Source organism: Gracilinanus agilis, chromosome 2, assembly GCF_016433145.1.
Source record: "Gracilinanus agilis isolate LMUSP501 chromosome 2, AgileGrace, whole genome shotgun sequence".
In the NCBI taxonomy this organism is placed as follows: Eukaryota; Metazoa; Chordata; class Mammalia; order Didelphimorphia; family Didelphidae; genus Gracilinanus; species Gracilinanus agilis.
In genome coordinates, this window is record NC_058131.1 from 219,498,993 (window position 1) to 219,517,273 (window position 18,281).

Here is an 18,281-nt window from a genome sequence, read left to right on the forward strand (position 1 = left end):
CAAAAAAGTTAAGAATTCCTATTCTATGCACAACCCACAAAGCTTAAGATAGACCATGAGCTCTGAATTGTGGAACATGTTATAATAGATTAAGTTCTTAACTCCAAGTAAGTCACATTAGAATTCTGGTGCCTTCTATTGCTATCACCCTTTAGTTGACCAGAGGTCCAAAGCAGAGGTCAAGGTACTTCAGCCTGAGAAGGTTGTGATATAGATAAGCCTGAATTCAGAGCCCACTGCATCTTCGGTTTGTGTAACCAAGAAGACTGGAATTCATCCAAGTAAGAGGTTTTGTTATAGATAAGCCCACTTCCTTATACACACTTCAGTAATCTTAGGCAGACATATTACATACAAATATTTTCTCTATCTCTCCTTAATGGAAAATAATATATGTGCTTTATGTAATTCCTAGATAAATCTTTACAATTATCAGAAAATGAAAATTAAAAAGTCTTAATGGGCAAGTTAAAAGAGGAGAGGAAAGAGAAAGAAACAAAATGAAAGAACATAATTTATTATAAATTAGGTCCTCTAATCTGCACACCTGGATTGGGTATTGACACTAACTTGGTGTGGCTTAATCATGAGAGTACTTAAGAATCCATCTAAAGACCACTTATGTACTTGTGAATTGAGTGTGCTGTCAAGTAACAACCCAGAATGTTTTTAAGATCCTAAAAGATAAGAAAAGGAGAGTTTTCTTCAGTAATAGGCCAGGTATAACTAAAAGAGTTATGTGCTATCACTTAAAAGGAGTGTATATTTAATTATAACAAAACACAGGTACACTGGTCTGCTCACAGTCTCTTGAACATAAGTTTCCATCTCCCATGTGAATGACTTTGTACTGGATATCCTCCCCCATGCTTAAAATGCTCTGCACCATCATTTCTGCTTCTTAGTTTCCCTAGCTTCTTCCTTCAAGACATAACTGCAATTCTCCTTTCTGCAAGAGGTCTCTCTCTCTCCTGGTCCCCTTTGGTTTTTAGTGCCTTTCCTCAGAATGCTTGCTATCTATTCTGCGTACCTTAAACACACCCAGTCATTTCTATGTTTCTCTCTCATTAGAATGCATATTCCTGAATGTCCATGACTGTTTCTGGCCTTTCTCTGTTTCCTTGGCACATAGCCCAATGGCTGGCAGGTAGTGTTTAATGCAAGAGGTCTGCTGACAGTGAGGAAGAAATGATTTGTAATTATTCTAGATGAGAAATAGGGCTGGAGAGAGGTGCCCAGAACTGAAGCAGAAGAAGACAATCTGTGGTTTTCTCACCATTTTCTAAAATAAACTTTTCTCTCCTTGTTAACAGAAGAGAAAAAAAACCTAAACAGAATTGTGGGTGTGTGGTCCCTATATGTGTTGTCTTCACATATTAGAATGTAACATCCTTGAAGCCAAAGACTACTTTTACTTTTGTTTTTATATTTTTAGTGCTTAGCATAGAGTTTGGCATAGTATAAGCTTTTTAAAATGTTTTTTCATTCCTTCAACAATTTAAATGGAGACTGATTAAAAATTGATTGGAGAAATAACTTTTTGTTCCTTCATAGGTACTTGTTTCATGCCAGTTATTAAATTCTAACCAGCCTTCGTAAGCCCTAATTTTCAATCGCTTCTTTATTTACCTAGATGTGTAAATGTAAGACCATCAAACACCAAATCATTTCCCCCATTCTCACTTCCCTTTGAGTAATAAAATTAATCCTTTTTTTAGTGTATTCTTCTGCCTTCTCTTAGAATTCAGAGCTGAGGAAGGGTCTCTTTTGTGATTATGTATGGCTTCTATCACTTGAATACTATTTCAAGATGAACAGATTCAAAAGATGTTTTCACCAGTCAGTCAGGGTCATGGATTCTGTTTCTAGGAGTGGCTACTTAGAAGTCGATCAAAGAGTCTATCCATCATTTCTTAGAGTATATAGTTTTGCTATCATTTTATGCAGCTTCAACATTACTTAAATATCCTACTGACATTTATTTTCAAGTATAGGAGGTGTATGTGGTGATGAAACATAGAAAATTAGTCTAAAATCTGCATGTTATGGAATTTAGCAGCTTGTCTGTTTCAAAGTCAGTGTTAAGGAAGTTGGAGGTTTTAAAAGAACCAACGAGACCCAGAATTTAATTTCCTATATGATATTTAAGACTCTCAGTAAGTACAATCCCTTAAAGGAGTGCTTCCTAAATTAATTTGGTCTTAAAATAAATTTCAGTACAAGTTATTTCCATAAATCCACCATTATTATCATCATCACCATCATCACTACTAACAGCATTTTAAGGTTTAAAAATGAATTTTATATATATTATATCTTTAAATCCCTGTAACAGTCCTATGAGAAAGGTTCTAAAAGTATTATTAGTCTCATTTTTCACATAAGGTCACTGAAACTAAGGAAAATTATGTGTCTCTTGGGACAAAAAGGGGGGTTAGAGAAATTCTGGAGCAAAACAGGAAATTAACCCATTCTCACATTGAAAAATGATCTCCCATGGAAGTATTCTTAATGCATGTATAATTTCTTATTCACTGTTTTAGAGTAGAGAAAGTTCTTAACTGGGGGTCTCTAGACCTCCACGGGATAAGTGAGTAAACCTCAGTGAGGTCTGTGAACTTGGATATGAAAAAAAGATTATATCTTTATTTTCACTAGCCTCTAACTGAGAATGAATATAGGCAACAAATATTACTCTAAGAAGAGGTCCAAGGCTTTACTGGACTACCAAATGAGTCCATGACATACAAAAAGGTTAAGAATCTATTTCAAAGGGAAAATCTTGCTAGCACTGAAACTTTTTCACTCACCTGATCTCTTGGAACACCAGAAACCCATGGGACATATCTGAGGAAATGCTGCCTGAGAGTTATAGATAAGTTGGCTAGGTGACAGTTGCTTTGTAAGCCTAGGCTTAACTTCTCAGTTCCCTTTTCTCCATAAATCTATGATCTTAAGACTTGGGGAGGAGTAGACACTCTCTGTAAGTAATGAAATCTGAAAAGATTTGTTACTCTACTGAAATGATTTGTTAGAACCTTAATAAGCACAAACGATTTGTAAGATATAGCCTATCTTAAACATGGATTGATTTTCATCCTTTTAAGTTCATTTTGCTTTACAGACAAACTCTCTCTTCAATCTATCAGTATGACTTCAAGAAATCTATGTGTAAAATCTCACACTTGGAAAGGAAAAGGAAACTAGGTGTTGTCAGAACAAGAGTGTAAGATATCTCTTCCAGGAGAAGATGTCAGAGTTGAGTAGGGGAACAGAATGATATCAGCCTTTTCATAACTGGAAATGATGTCAAATTGAAGCAAAGAAAGCACCGATTGATACATCTGCACCCCCTTTCTTGGAGTCAAAGGTGGGAAGAATACTTAGAGCTGAAAGATCATTCTAGGTGGAACAGCCTCTGTATGTAAGCTTTGAAATTCTGTCTCATTGATGGCAAAAGTATATCTTCACTCATGTGATTTTAGGGTTTCAAATGTGACACATGAAACACAGAGTTAAGAGTAACAAATTTCATTTCATTTCATTTCATCTCATTCTTCTCCCTGATATGCTTCTGATTCTTCCAGACTTTACCATCAAGATTCATCTGTCTTTTTATCTTGCATCATCCCTCAGTGCTGGGGGTCTTCTGCGATGCTGGTCCCCTTCTCCCATTAGTGAGTTTCATTTGGAAAATGGGTCCAGGATAGTCATGTTTATTCTCTTCCCTGCCGTGTTTCTCATTCTCCTGTATATTTTCTCCCCTTTTCCCTCTCTGCCCTGCTTTTTAGGTCCCTTTTACATGCTATCGTCCCCCATGGAAAAATAAGCTCTTTGAGGGAAAGGAGTATTTTTCTTTTTGTTTCTATTTGTGTCCTCAGCACTTAGCACAGTGTCTAACACATATTAAGTATTTAGTAAATACTTGTTGCTTTGTATGGAACACAATTATAGGTGACACAAAGACCGTATTTTTTTTTATCCTTCTGACTTGCTTTTGGGTGTAAAATTGACTTAAATTGATTCTAAGCCTGAAATTTACTTATTTACTTCATGAAATCCCAAAGTAAACATGTTTGCAAGAGCACAATAAGCTGTTCTAATGGCTTATTTAATATCATTCACAGCACTGTTAGCTGATTTGTTTTGACTATCTAAATGAAGCTAATTTGCAACCAGTATAAACATGAAATGAATACCATGCCAGAAGGGAAAAGACACACATATGAAATCCGAGAGGCAGAAATTTAAAGGTCTCTCATTCAGGATGGCCAGGTGATAAGAAGACCCACCATCAATGGTGTGAACTTTCCCTCTTATCCTTCTCCTGTTCTGAGACCCATCCAGGATTCCTGAATGCTCACACAGCCTGGTTGAGATAAGTGTCACCCCTGCAGTATCTTACCCAGGGAAAATACTACACAATTTCACAAAGGCAATGAAATTATCCTTTCCTTAGATTCAGTTCTGGACCCAAATAATTGTCCATTTGTAGTCAGGAGGAATGGCATCTGTCCTTTTACCCCATTTAGAATAGGGGTCGCTAAGTCCTGGAAAATTGATTACCTTTGAATTTGAGATATCACCAGGCCTTACCATCTGCTCTGTTACTATAGTCTAAGGTTCTCTAGGCTTTACCCCTTTACCTCTCCCTTCACCTGAGAGCCTCACACATGTGGCCCTCTCATCCGACCTGCTGAGATCCCCCAAGGACATGTGAGCCTTGCCAAATCCCTCCTGGAGAAGTACCTTAGAATTTCTGGACTTTTTATCCTGTAGCTATGGCTTCTTTCATAAAGTACCCAAATAGAAGGTGAACTCCTTCAGAATACTTATCCCCAGAACTCAGAATATAGTTCTTGGTATAAAATAAATGCTTAATAAATACTTTTTTATCCATCCATCCATTCATCTATAAGGCCTTTAGAGAGAAATTGTATAGAATCCATAGTTTACCTTCACACACCGGGCAACATTCTCCAGGCACTTTAACAGGGTTCATGCAGCTTTGTCCACAGGCGGTTGCAACGCAATGTGGTTCTCCATTAATACACTGGCAGAATGTGCAGTCATCTTCTCTCCAGCGGTCTCCATGTGCTCGGATCTGACCACTGGCAAAGCAGCCAGCAGGATTGTTAAAGGGATACACTGGATCTAAATCAAAGCACGAGTTCTGAGTGAGATCAAGGGTAATTCTAAATGTAGTTTGTACCTAGAGATAGCTTTTGTAGGTAGCAAAATCTAGTCAATAGCAGTGCTTTTCCAACTGGGCTGAGCAGAAGTTCAAAGCTGTATGAGGATTCTCTTAAAGGTTCCTGTGTAGGCAGTCATTATTAACAAATTCATGTCTACCCATCATGACACAGTACACCAAGAGTAAAAATCTATGACACAAAAAACAATGCAGCAAGAAGGTTCTATAACTTAAAAATATGGAAAACACTGGAGCAAATAGAAATGGTTGACAAATAGAAATCCAGGATCCATTTTTTAATTTATTAATGAATTGTAGGTTTGGCTCTTTGTTCTGTCTCAATTTTACCACCTGTAAGATGGAAAAATAATATATTCTCCCAACTAACTTATAGCTCTGTTCTTACTTCTAGGATTATAAGAAATGTATCTCTGATGCCTTTAAGTCCATTAGGAAAGATGCTAGATGATAAGAAGAGGCATGGTGGTCTCTTCTTAAGGTGTAGTTTATTACGCTGCATGCTCAGACATACCATGGGTCAGTGCATATGCCCTGGAGGAAAGGCTGTGAGCCTCAGCTATTTTTCTCCCCGTCAGCCGGGCAGCCAAGCAGCAGCCAAGGTTGGGGGACAGAAGTAGCCAAGGACTGTCACTGTAAAAAAAAAAAAAGCTTTCTGAGGTTATTGGAGGAGGACATCAAGACTGCATACAAAATCCCCAAGTACTCTCATCACGAGAGTTCTTGGATCAAGAAGTTAAGGTTTCATTTTCCCCTCCTCAAAGAATGTTAAAAACTAGATTCAACCCAGCTTCAAGCAATTGCTTCTATGCTGGGGAAAGGAGCTCTGGCATTGAGAATCAGGTGTGCTGCTATGCTGATGAGATCAGTGCAAGTTGTAAGGAAGGCAGGATGGTCAACACTAAAGCCAACAGTTTTACTTTTTTAAAAAAAAAAAAAACTATCTTAGCAGAAGGGAGTCAACCCTGAGATAGTTTAAGTTTAAGCTTCCTAGATCCCCTTTTAAAAATATTGCATGACACTTCATAAGCAATCAGAGACAAGACTTGAATTTCAGGAAATGAAACAAAACAGGATCTGAGTCCAGACAATTCATTTGGATTGTTATACAGGAATTCCTATCTATGTTTTGACACAATCAACCTGTTCATGGTTTTACAGACTGTTGTGAAATGAGGGCAGTAAAAAAAAAAAAAGAGGGAATAAATGGGGGAGTTAAAATTCTGATCAGATGTTTCTATCCCCAGGGAATTGTTTGAACTGAACTATCTTCCTCCTATATTGGACAAAACAATTTTTAACGAGGTAAAACAGAGACCTTTGTTGTTCAGTCATGACTGACTCTTCATGACCCCATTATGGGATTTTCTTGGAAAAGATACTGGAGTGGTTTGCCATGTCTGTCTCCAGTGGATCAAGACAAACAGAGGTCAAGTGACTTGCCCATGGTCACACAGCTAATAAGTGTCTGAGGCCGTATTTGAACTTGGGTCTTCCTGACTCCAGGCCTAGAAGCTCTATCCACTGAGCCAGTTAGCTGCCTCCCAAGACAGAGACCTTTACTTGCTGTGAACTATGCTGTTCCTAAGAACAAGTAAAAACAACTACTCATTTGTGACTTTTAATTGATTTCTATATTAAATACTTCCATGCTCTGGTTTAAACAAAACAAAAAGGCATTTAGTAAGCAGCATGTAGACAGAACTGGCCTAGGAGTCATGAAGACCTGGGGTCAAGTCCTGGCTCTGGTACATACTGGCTGGTACCATCACTTCTTAGGGCCCCATACTCTGCACTATTAGAATAAGTTTCCTCACCAGCAGTGCCCTAGACTAATGAAATCACAGTCTGGAGAATAAAACACTCCTCTCTCTCTCTCTCTTTCTCTCTCTCTCTTTTTCTCTCTCTCTATCTCCTCTCTGTCTCTCTCTCTCTTTTTTTCTCTCTCTCTGTCCTCTCTTCTCTCTCTCTCTCATCCCATCTCTCTCTCATGCTCTCTCTTTTCTCATTCTCTCACTCTCACTCTCTCTCTCTTTCTCATTTTCTCTCTATCTCTTTCTCTTTCTCATTCTCTCTCATTCTCTCTCTCTCTCTACATATATGTATATATAAAATGCAGAAGAGGAGGGAATGTTTGTGTATGTACTGCAGGTATATGCTCTCACTGCGAGAGCTGAGATGAAAAGGGTACAAGAGTGGGTGTTTTGGATCCACATGAGAAGGTTTTGTGTTCTAGTCATAGCAAGGTTGTAGGATTCTTCCTTTTATAGTATTGTGTAATTCAGAAGAAAGAGCACTGGATACTCAGGTTCTGATCCTGGATCTACCACTCACTAATTTTCTTTAAAACTTCACTCATCTTTAAAGGAGGATAGGATTATTTGATTTTACAGTGTGTGTATGTTCTAAAATTCTCTCTCTGAATTTTAGGAGTGGGTACTATGGGGTTATAGTGGGAGACGAATGGAGACAAGCTCAGGTCCAAATTTGCCTCTGCTCCTGGTTCTGTCATTTGGAGCAAAACTGGCTTCCTGAGGCTATGCTGCCACGATGGCTCTTCCAGTAATGCTGTTATCTTTTCAGTTATGTCTAACTCTTTGTGACCCCATTTGGGGTTTTCTTGTAAAACATAGTAGAGTGGTTTGCTATTTCCTTCTCCAGCTCAATTTACAGATGAGGAAACTGTGTCAAACACGGTCAAGTGGCTTGTTCAGGGACCCAGAGCTGGTAAGTGTCTGCAGCCAATTTGAACTCGGGGCTTCCTGACTCTAGGCCTGGTGTTCTATCTACTGTGCCACTTAGCTGCATCTCTTAGTAATAATGCCCCTCTGAAAATGGGCTGTATATAGGAGGTTAAAAAGAGATAGGAGATGGAGAAATAGTGCAAAATAGAACAGGAAGTGAGTCCTCTTCCTGGAAGTTAAGTGACAGAGCAGATAGAGTGTTGGGTCTAAAGTCAGGAAGACCAAAGTTCAAATCCAGACTTAGATACTTAATAGCTGAGTGACCCTAGGCAAGTTCCTTAACCACGCTCTGTCTCTGTTTCTTCATAGTTAAACAATAACAACACCTACTTTCCAGGATTGTTGTGAAGATAAGAGGAAATAACATTTATAAAGTGTGTATCACAGTGTCTGGCCCACAGCAGGCACTTAATAAATGCTTATCCTCTTCCCCTTCCTCCTTCCCTTCAATAATTTCATAGATCTGGATGAACATCAGGCAGTGGTTACAATCATGGTGTTCTTCACTAGGTTTTTGAATCATTCAAAATGCTTCCTCTTTCTGTACTTAACTGAGCAGATTTTTATTAATGTCTTCGATTATTATTAGGGAAATTACCTTCACAAACGGGACAGCATTCTCCTTCTGGCTCATAGTATCTATCACAGTTCAGCTCACCACACTGAGCAGAGAAACAAATAGAAACACCTCCCTGGCATCTGCAGAACTGACAATTGTCCATTCGAAACATGTCTCCATCGTAGTACTCCACACTGTTAAAAACGCAAGCTGGTTTCGTTTCTAGGAGTTAAAAAAAAAATTGGTCCATTCAAAGGGAATGTGATAGAAGGTATTTCCAAATAGCTTCTAGATATTTGTATGGATGTACTTTGATGGAAAATTAATATATCCAAGGAAGTGTGCTATGTTAAATTAAAAAAAATCAAAGAGTATCAATACTCTTAGCTCTAAAATTTCCTTCAGCAATGTTTTCAATGATTTTTCTTAACCAAGTCTTTTACTCCGAACTCACACTATCTGACACACCTGTTTAATGACCAAAAAAGCACCTTTTTTGGGTAACTTCTTCTTTTATCTAAATTAAATGATTTGGGCCTCTCTAATTTTTCTCGTGACTCTAAGTTTTTCATTTCCACATCATTCTCTCCCACAGTATTCTGTCCTTGGTTCTCTCTTTTAAAAAACAGAATCAAAAGAATTATAAAATCTTAGAGTTGGCAAGGAACTCAGAGGTAATCTAATTCATCTTGTGCCTAAACACCTCTCCTCCACCCAACATGACATGCCTGACAAATAGCTATCCAGCTTTCACATGAAGACATCTAAACAATGGTATTCTCCGTGCATCCTATTCCACTTAAGGACAATACTGTGAGGAAGTTTTTCCTTACATGAAACCAAAAATGCTTCCCGCTAGCTTTCACCCACAAGTTCTCATTCTGCTTTCTGTGGCCAAGCAAAACAAGGCTGATCCTTCTTCCACATAACAGCCCTTCCAGGACTTGACGCCAGTCATTCCTGTTCAAATGAAGTCTTCCTTTTTTCCAGGTTAAACAGCTTTAGTCCCTTATACCAGTTTTCACATAACATCATTGGATTTTTCCCTTCTCTGGACATGTTCCAGCTTGTCTCAATGCTACTCTCTAACACTTCAATTCCCAGAAATGAGCACAATAGCAATCAACTCTGTTTGCTAATAGTACCTGTACATTTAGAACCAGAATCTTAGTATAAGTTTCTTTCTCTAATTCTAGAGCTCTTACTCAGATTCTTTCGAAACAAATTACTTCAAATGAATTAGGGAGCAAGGCCTTCTTGTTGAATGTCCTTTGTTCAATAATATGGCCTTGGGAAGTCTCTGCATTATGCAGTGCAGCCATTTCTATTTCCCCTTCCAAAGTCCCACAGGATCACCAATCTGCTACAAATATCACTTAACACTACTTTGCATTTACAAAACAACTTGACTTTCAAAGTGTTTCCTCATCTATAATCACATCTGAGAATTAAAGTGAATAGCTCCCCTTTAAAAGGTTTTTAATTTATTTTTATTTCTTAATGTCTTATTAGAAGGAAAATCAAGGCCAACGTGGCACTGCATTGCAAAGTCCTAAAATAGAACATAGAGCAAAAGCATTTGTTTTTGGCTTGCTGGTCACTTGTCAATTTGTATGGTGATTTAATTATTTTTGTTGATGGTTACTATTTTGTAATAAAATGTTTCTTCTTTTAAATCAGTTTCTTATATCTTAAAATTCTCTTTTTTAATGATGAAATGGCCAGCTAGGCTACATGTCCCTGGGGGTGGAAACCAATGTGTTTTCATAATCTGAATGTTTGGATTGATCAGAAAAATAAAATGTTGTATTCTAAGAAAATGCTTGAATTCAAGTGTGTTCAAGTTGCAGAAAAAAAAAATCCCTACAGTTATATAAACCAAAAATCAACCACTTAGCCTTTTTAGCCAAATTCACCAATAATATTCTTGATGAATGAATTGAAAGGTAGGAGGAGAATCTTGGTCATTAATAAAGCAATTCCAGGTGAACTAGATATTATAATAGAATGTACATGAGCTTAAAAGGTAGAAGGTAACAGAAGAAACAGTTCTTTCTGGCTTGAGTACAGGTAAGAACAGAAAAGGATTAGCAGATTTGTAGCTGGAGGAAAGTGTCCAACAACATAGTCTAAAAAAAATTCACAAACTCACAAAAATCCAGTATGTGAAAAAAATCACACAATATTATGAACTATATTTTTAAAACCAGGATATACTGAAGGCTATTGTTCTAGGATAGAGAATAATAAGTTTAACCTGAGTCTTTGAGAAGCAATTATCAATTACTTTATTGATCACTGCAGTTGAAGTGGCAAGCTCTTAGCACAGTAAAACTATAGTTAGCTACAAGAGGAAGATCTAAATGGACTAGTAGGATAGAGGTGTTAAAAGGAAGCTGTGAATGACAAGATTTGTATCAAATAATGCATTACTCTTAAAGTGTCTTCTCAGTAATTTAGTATGTATTTTCTGCTTCTTCAACTGACCTGCAAACTCCTCAAAGGCTACAATTTGTGTGATTTATTGCTTTTGTATTTCATAGCTCCTAGGTGAGATGCTTTACACAAAGGATTTAATAAACACTCCTAACTGCAAAGTATACCGATTGATGAATAGTGAGTATTGATGGATAGTAAAGAACTTCAGTTCAATTGAACTCTACCCAATTAAACAGGCATTTGTTCAGGGTCTACTAAGTCTTGCTAGGTATTAGGAATGTCAAACCATAGGCTTAAAAGCCTGTGTATTAATAATTATACCACAATTATTTGGTTCTAGAAAAGTCTCTGACATAGAAATCAACACAATGTGATATACAGAAGGAAATGATCACTGCCCCACCCCTTTTAAAATTTCTCAGTGGAATAAGGCTGCTAAAGTTGCTTCTTTCTGGCTTTGGTTTCTTTGGGTGTGAGCTGCAAACCCATTAAGTAAATGAATGGTTGTTTAAAAAAATCCCCAAGTAAATAGGAAAATTTAATCATTCTAAATTTTAACAATTCCCCCAAAAATCTTTGGCTTGTAAATGTCAGGCATATACTCATTATGCATTTATAAGGAAGGGAATTATACTGCAATATTCTAAAGGTACATATGATAGGGAATCAGACAGAAATGAAATTAATAGTACAATCTACTGGTAGGCATTTAAATAATACTTATCAAATTTCATTTGAAAATGCCAGAATCCCCATAGTGTAGGAATGAATTTGCTGACCCTGGGAATTCCACCAAGTACTGATTTATTAATAGTATTATGCATACGGTGGACACTTGAGAAATGTTTGGTTTTTAAATGATAATGAAGAATTTTGACAGTGTAGTTTGCACTAACTGGGATCAAGTGAGAACAAGTATTTCCCAGAATGAATGAAACCATGTACTAAAAGGTGCTGGGGGAAATGTAAAAAGCAGTAGTACATGCAGAATATTTTCACACATCAGCACAATAAGTGCCCATATTAGGAAAGGATGAATTATACTCTCCTAGACTCATTCATAATTGAATGTCGAACAAACAGGAGCAATAAGACACAGGGAGAAATGAAATGAAGTAAAGCATCTTCCCTTTAAGAATGGCATCCTGCAGTACTAAACCAAGAAGCTTTCCCTATTCTTACTCCATAAAGCAATATAACATTCCTTCATGGTCCCTCCTGTTCCTCATTTTCATAAAGACATAGAGAAGGGAAAAGTTCCCATAAGAATATATATGTACACAATTATATATAATCATACTTATATGCAACTATATAAAACAAATTTGCATCTATTATAATTTATGTGTATCTATATAGTCTATGTGACTATGTGACATATAGATGGATGGCTCCTCCCAGAAGTATGCAAGACAACCATGTCTTCATTTCTCACCAGAGTACACTCTAGATTTCTCTGCCAAGCTTCAGAACCTCTACCTTCTGAGATACTACTCCAGCCCTGGAATTTGTACTCTTGGAAGCCCTCTCCACTCTTGGGACCTATCCCACTCACTGAAAGGTCCCTCCTAGAATCTCTATTTAAAAGAAGAATGACCAGGCCAGCCAGGTCTTCATTTCTCAATAGGCTGCATGACAGACTTCTCCATCATTTTTCCAGAAACCAGTACCTTTATAAGTACCCCATGCCCCTTTGGCTCTCTTTTAAGTGTTGGGTTACCTTATAATTGGGCAGGGTCTATCTTTCTTTCTGATATATATATATATATATATGTATATATATACATATATACATATTCAGCACTTAGTACAGTGCTTCAAACATAGTTAACATTTAATAAACACTTTGATTTGTTGATATACATATGTATGTAGTTTTTTTCTTTCTGAATGATTCTTCTCACTCTTCATCCCCACTTGAGAAAAATCTATGAAACAAAAAGATCCTTGGTAATCTATCTTATCTAAGTTTCTAAAGTATCATAATTCTAAGGCATTAAAACAGTTGACACATATATAGCACCTTATGGTTTCCAAAGTGAATTGAGTAGAGAAATACAAATTAAAACAACTGTGAGCTCCCACCTTAATCCTATCAGATTCGCTAATATGACAGAAATGGAAATGACAAATGTTGGAAGGCTGTGGGAAAAGTGGGACACAAATGTACTGCTGGTAGAGTTGTGAACTGATCTAACCATTCTGTAGGGCAATTTGGAACCATGTCCAAAAGGTACATACTCTTTGATTCAGCAATACCATTACTAGGTCTCTAACCCAAAGAGATCAAAAAAAGGGAAAAGGACCTATTTGTACAAAAATATTTATAACAGCTCTTTTTGTGGTGGCAAAGAACTTGAAACTGAAGGAATGTTCAACAAATGGAGAATGGCTGAACAAGTTACAATATATGGCTCTAATGAAATACTATTGTGCCATAAGAAACGAAGAACGGGATGATTTCAGAAAAACCAGGAAAGACTTGGATGAACTAATGCAGAGTGAAATGAGCAGAACAACACTGTACATAATAACAGCAATACTTAATGATGAGCAACTATGTATTATGTAACTATTCTCAGAACTACAATGATCCAAGACAATCCCAAAGGACTCATGATGAAAAATGCCATCTGCCTCCAGAGAAAGACCTGGTAGGGTCTTAATACAGACTGAAATATATTTCACTTTCTTCTTTTTTTTCCTGTATTTTCACTTCTCTTCTTTTTGGTTCTTTTTTGGGGGGGGTTCTTCCACAAAATGACTAATATCAAAAAATATTTTACATGATTGCACCTGTAAAATCTATATCAGATTGCTGATCATCTCAGGTAGGGGAAAGAAGGATAAAGGGAGAGAATTTAGAACTCAAAAAAATTTTTAATGTTCAAAATTATTTGTGCATGTAGTTGGGGGGAAATATAATATTAATAAACATTTTTGAAGGTTGGGAAAGCCAAGCACATCTATTATCTCATTTGAATTTCTCAATGATACTATAAGGCTGATTCCCTTCAAGATAGTACCAAGTTGATAACCAAAAAAAAAAAAAAGAGAAAAGCAATATCACTGGAATGGGCTACTACTAATAGTCATACTAAATACTGTTATTAGAGTAAAATGTTTATTTGATAACAAAAGCCTGAGAAAACAGGTATGAGCTGGAAGTTCAAGGTTATGATTTCAGATGCTATGTCGGGCAGAACAAAAGCCTCAAAATCCTAATGAAAAAATATAAGATTCTAGATGAAAGGAAAACAATGGGGGAAACGCTATTCCTTTTTCAAAATTATTAGGAACATGAATAAGCTTTGTTGCTCTGGGTGATGGTGTTATGTAATGAGATTTTAGGATTCAAAGGCATGATACAATACCAATAGACTATTATGTAAGAATATTTTCTGAGAAAAACAGGAAAAGTTGGAGGGGAGGAAAGAGAGACTTTATGACTCAGAAGAGAACATTTCTCTAACAAAAAACTAACTTTAGAAGCACCGTAGAATGGAAATTCCATGAGGGCAGGGGCATTTTTTCATTTTTGTCTTTGTATCTCTAGCACCTAGTACAGTGCATAGCATATAGCAAGTACTTAATAAATGCCAGCTGAATGGAACTAAATGGAGCTAAGTATTCAGTTATGAAAAATGCCATAAATTCCTCATGCTGATCTGGCCATTTTCTTGACCATCCGAAGAAAACAAAGAGGGAAGGGTTGTGTCACTGATTCACCAGGGTCCAACCATTGTTCTTATCCCCGCTTATAAGTCTTTTAGGGCAGGGATAATGCCTCATACTTTCTAAGCTTAAATCTTCTACTGCAGAGGTATCTAACACAAGGTCCCTTCCTGAATGTCAAAAGAGGTTAAAATGTAACTGGAGAATAAATATACAACAGAATATAATAGATAATGTTAATATGTAGTTTTCTAAGTCAATATGTGGCCCATAAGGATCCTTATGTACAACTTAGTAGCCTCTATTACTATTTGAGTTTGACACCACCGTTTAAGTAATATGGGCCTGAATATGTACATTTTAAAGACACCTATGTAGTCATGAACTAAAGTTAATTACAAAACAAAACTGAAACTTAAATATATATTTTCCCCAGTCCAGGAAGTCTTTGCATAGCCATATGGCCAACACTGAAAGCAAAAAGCATCTGTTATAATAACCCATAAATCTGTCCCAATTCTTTACCATTTCTCTTGTATGAAAAGATATAATTGGTTTCAATGTTAACAGATAATGCTGCCTAGAATTAATTTATATTTAGCATGAGTAGTTTATCTCTCTGCTAAGATGTGTTATAGTTATGCTTCCTCACATTTAGGAATGAGAGGGAAACAAGTCAAGACTTTATTAAACATTTAATATGTGTGAGGAATTGTGAAGCATGGCAGAATGGAGAAAGGGCTTGCCCAGAAGTCAAGAATCCCTTGGTTCAAATCTTATGTCTTACATACATACACTAGCTATATAAACTTGTGGTAAATCACTTAACTTCTCTGAGTCAAAGGCAACTCTCAAAGACTATAAATTTGAGATGAGTTGCTGATTTGCATCAGGGCAAGGGAGTTTCCAAACCAAAATTTTCCCATGCTGATGATTTAACAAAACAAAAGCTCCTGAAACCAATAAATGTTGTATTTCCAAACCATGGATCTTGGTTCTCAGACAATAGGCACCATTTTTTCCCCATAGAATATGAGGGCAGGGGGAAGGGATATGTTTGAAGTAATCTTGCAATGTGGTGCAAGTAGATAGCATTGAATTTACAATTATGAGGACCTAGATTCAAATTCTGCCTGTGATATTAGATGTGTGTTATGGACAAGTCACTTAAGTTCTCTGAGCCACAATTTCATCATTTATAAAATATGGATTAGATAACTTCCAACATCCCTTTCAGCTCTAAATCTGTGATCTCATGAATTATTTTCCTGGTTCCCTAAATTTCAATGGAAGCAGAGAGCACATCATGAAAAAGAATACTATGAGTAAAAAAAATGCCCTCCTTAAACCAGGGACAAGTCAAATCCACTAAGCTCATGTCTTTTCTGGTTCAAGTTTCTGAGGCTCTAGTTCTTTTCTTTTTGTATATGTTATTCACTGACAACAATGGGAACTATATGAATGTTTAAATGAAGAATAAGGAGGGTCATAGATTAATACTCTTTTTTCCTCTGAAATCTATGAAACTGAAATTCTGAAACACAGCAGAGAATGACTATGCCACGGCATCATATATTACATTTCAAAATTTTTATTTCTGATTGACAAAAGGTGATTTCCCTCTAATTTGTATTATCTTTCAGCAATATTTTAACTATATCTTCCTCTTAATTTCCTAACAGTGATCTTTTAAGGCTATTCCCTAGTTTAATAAAAGTCAGACGTGGATAGGCTTAATCTTTCCACCTCATTTTACAAAAAAAAAAAATCATAGTAGTCTCCATGAACAATATAAACTCCACATACCATTAACACATTCAAAGACATCACAGCATTTTCCAGGAGTTCCGTCTCCACGAGAGACTATGCGGGGGATGGATCCCACCTCACACATAGGGAAACCACATAAGCCAGAAAGACATTCGCATCTGAAACCAAAGAAAAAGGAGGGGAAATCCCATGAATAAACAAAAAACAAAGAGTTTGGGGAATTGCAAGCAGCCGTGGTACTGGCTAAATCAGCCCTTATGTCAGCTCTGAACAGTGACGCCACATTTATCTTGCATTATTAGTAAATAAGGTGCTCCATGTCAGTGGACACAGGTACGTGAAGCTTGTCCCATTAAGCACCCAAAGGTTTAAAAAAAAAGGAAAAGAAAAAAAAACCTTTTAAAACATTTTGTTTGGGAATCTTTTGCAGAATAAGGTAAGTACTAATTTAACTTAGTGGTGAACTTCACTTGGCTTTTCTTTGGTAATTCATGACCATGGCTATCACTACATGATAATATAATGGGGTCTCATAAGGTCAAAAGAGCTACTGATGTCTTAGTGTGCTTGTTTATCTCTACACTAAATGGCCTTCCACTGTTGTACATTGGGAGTTTTTATTAAAATAATTCAAATGCATATATTGCTTTAAAGCTGATGAAGATTTCTACTGACAATCCAGTGAGGGAGACACTGAAAGTGTGATTATTGCAATCTTGCAGATGAGAGGGCTAAAGCTCAAAGTTGTGACTTGCAAACAGAACCACACGTGTAATTAGGGTGTGAGCTAGGAACTCAACTCGGCTCTCCTGACTCCTTCATGCCACACTGCTTTCCTTCTATCTACTCCTTTGCCATTGCCAGTGTGCCTGTTTTTTTCTAATCTAATTTTAAAATCTGTTTGGGAATGCATAAAACTAGAAATTTCAGCACTGTGCCTTAAGTCATAAAAAACAAACTCTGGTGAGCTCTCTTAAGAGTAAAATGCACAAATTTCATGGAATTGGAGACTATTTTGGCTGCCAAGAGGCTTTTTTGTTGTTTTTATTTACTTCTCATTATTCAGTTATTTTCTTGATAGTAAAGGACTAAATAAATAATTTCAAAAGTTCTACAGGTTATCAGCCCTTGGACAAATGGCGTGATATTGCATGTTAATATATATATGTATATAAAACATGTGTGTATACACACACACACACTTAAAGGATTGATGGTGCAAACTAAGATTCTTCCTAACTCTTATTCTTAACTCTCCTACCTCGTAGGTCAACATTAGTTAAATAAATAAGTATAACAAAATCAGCAAGTGTCCAAAAAGTTAGTGAACAAATTAAAATGTACTGCCTGATACAATGATTCAAGCAACTAAATTCAGACTACAGCAATCAAAGACCAGAGATTATCACAGAATCTTGGAATTGGAAGGAAAACATATATACTATCTCATCCATTCCATGCTTAAACAACATTCTCTTTAACATTACCCTATGGATGAAGTGGGTTTTTTTTTTAAGATTTCTAGTAAAATTAGGGCTACCTCCTAAAGTAGCATGGGGAATAGTTTCTATTTTTTTTAAAAAAAGTTTTTCTTTACATTAAGCCTAGATTTAACCTCTTTGCAATTTATACCAATGGTCTCATTTTTGTTTTCTGGGGCAAAGAGTACAAATTTAATCCCTCTTCTATGATAATCCTTCAAATGCTTGAAGTTAGGAAATGTACTTGACTTTTCTTTCAGACTAAATATGGAAATTCCTTTAAGATGTGGACCATATTACTCTTTACCAATATTTTAATTTTTTCTTATTCTTTTATAGACATTTTTGGGTTCTCTACATTAGAAGCAACTCACCAAAAAGCACCAACTAATTTAATTAAA

General features: G+C 36.4%; 1 protein-coding gene across 1 annotated transcript in view; it reads right to left on the minus strand.

The window, feature by feature from the left end:
• Positions 1–18,281, minus strand: part of CRIM1 (cysteine rich transmembrane BMP regulator 1) — a 243,076-nt gene that overhangs the window by 82,142 nt on the left and 142,653 nt on the right. Inside the window, exons 5-7 of the mRNA XM_044663657.1 lie at positions 16,436–16,557; positions 8,555–8,737; positions 4,957–5,154 (exon numbers count right to left, since the gene is read on the minus strand). Of these exons, the coding sequence (XP_044519592.1) occupies positions 4,957–5,154; positions 8,555–8,737; positions 16,436–16,557 (503 nt within the window). The remainder of the gene's footprint in view (positions 1–4,956; positions 5,155–8,554; positions 8,738–16,435; positions 16,558–18,281) is intronic.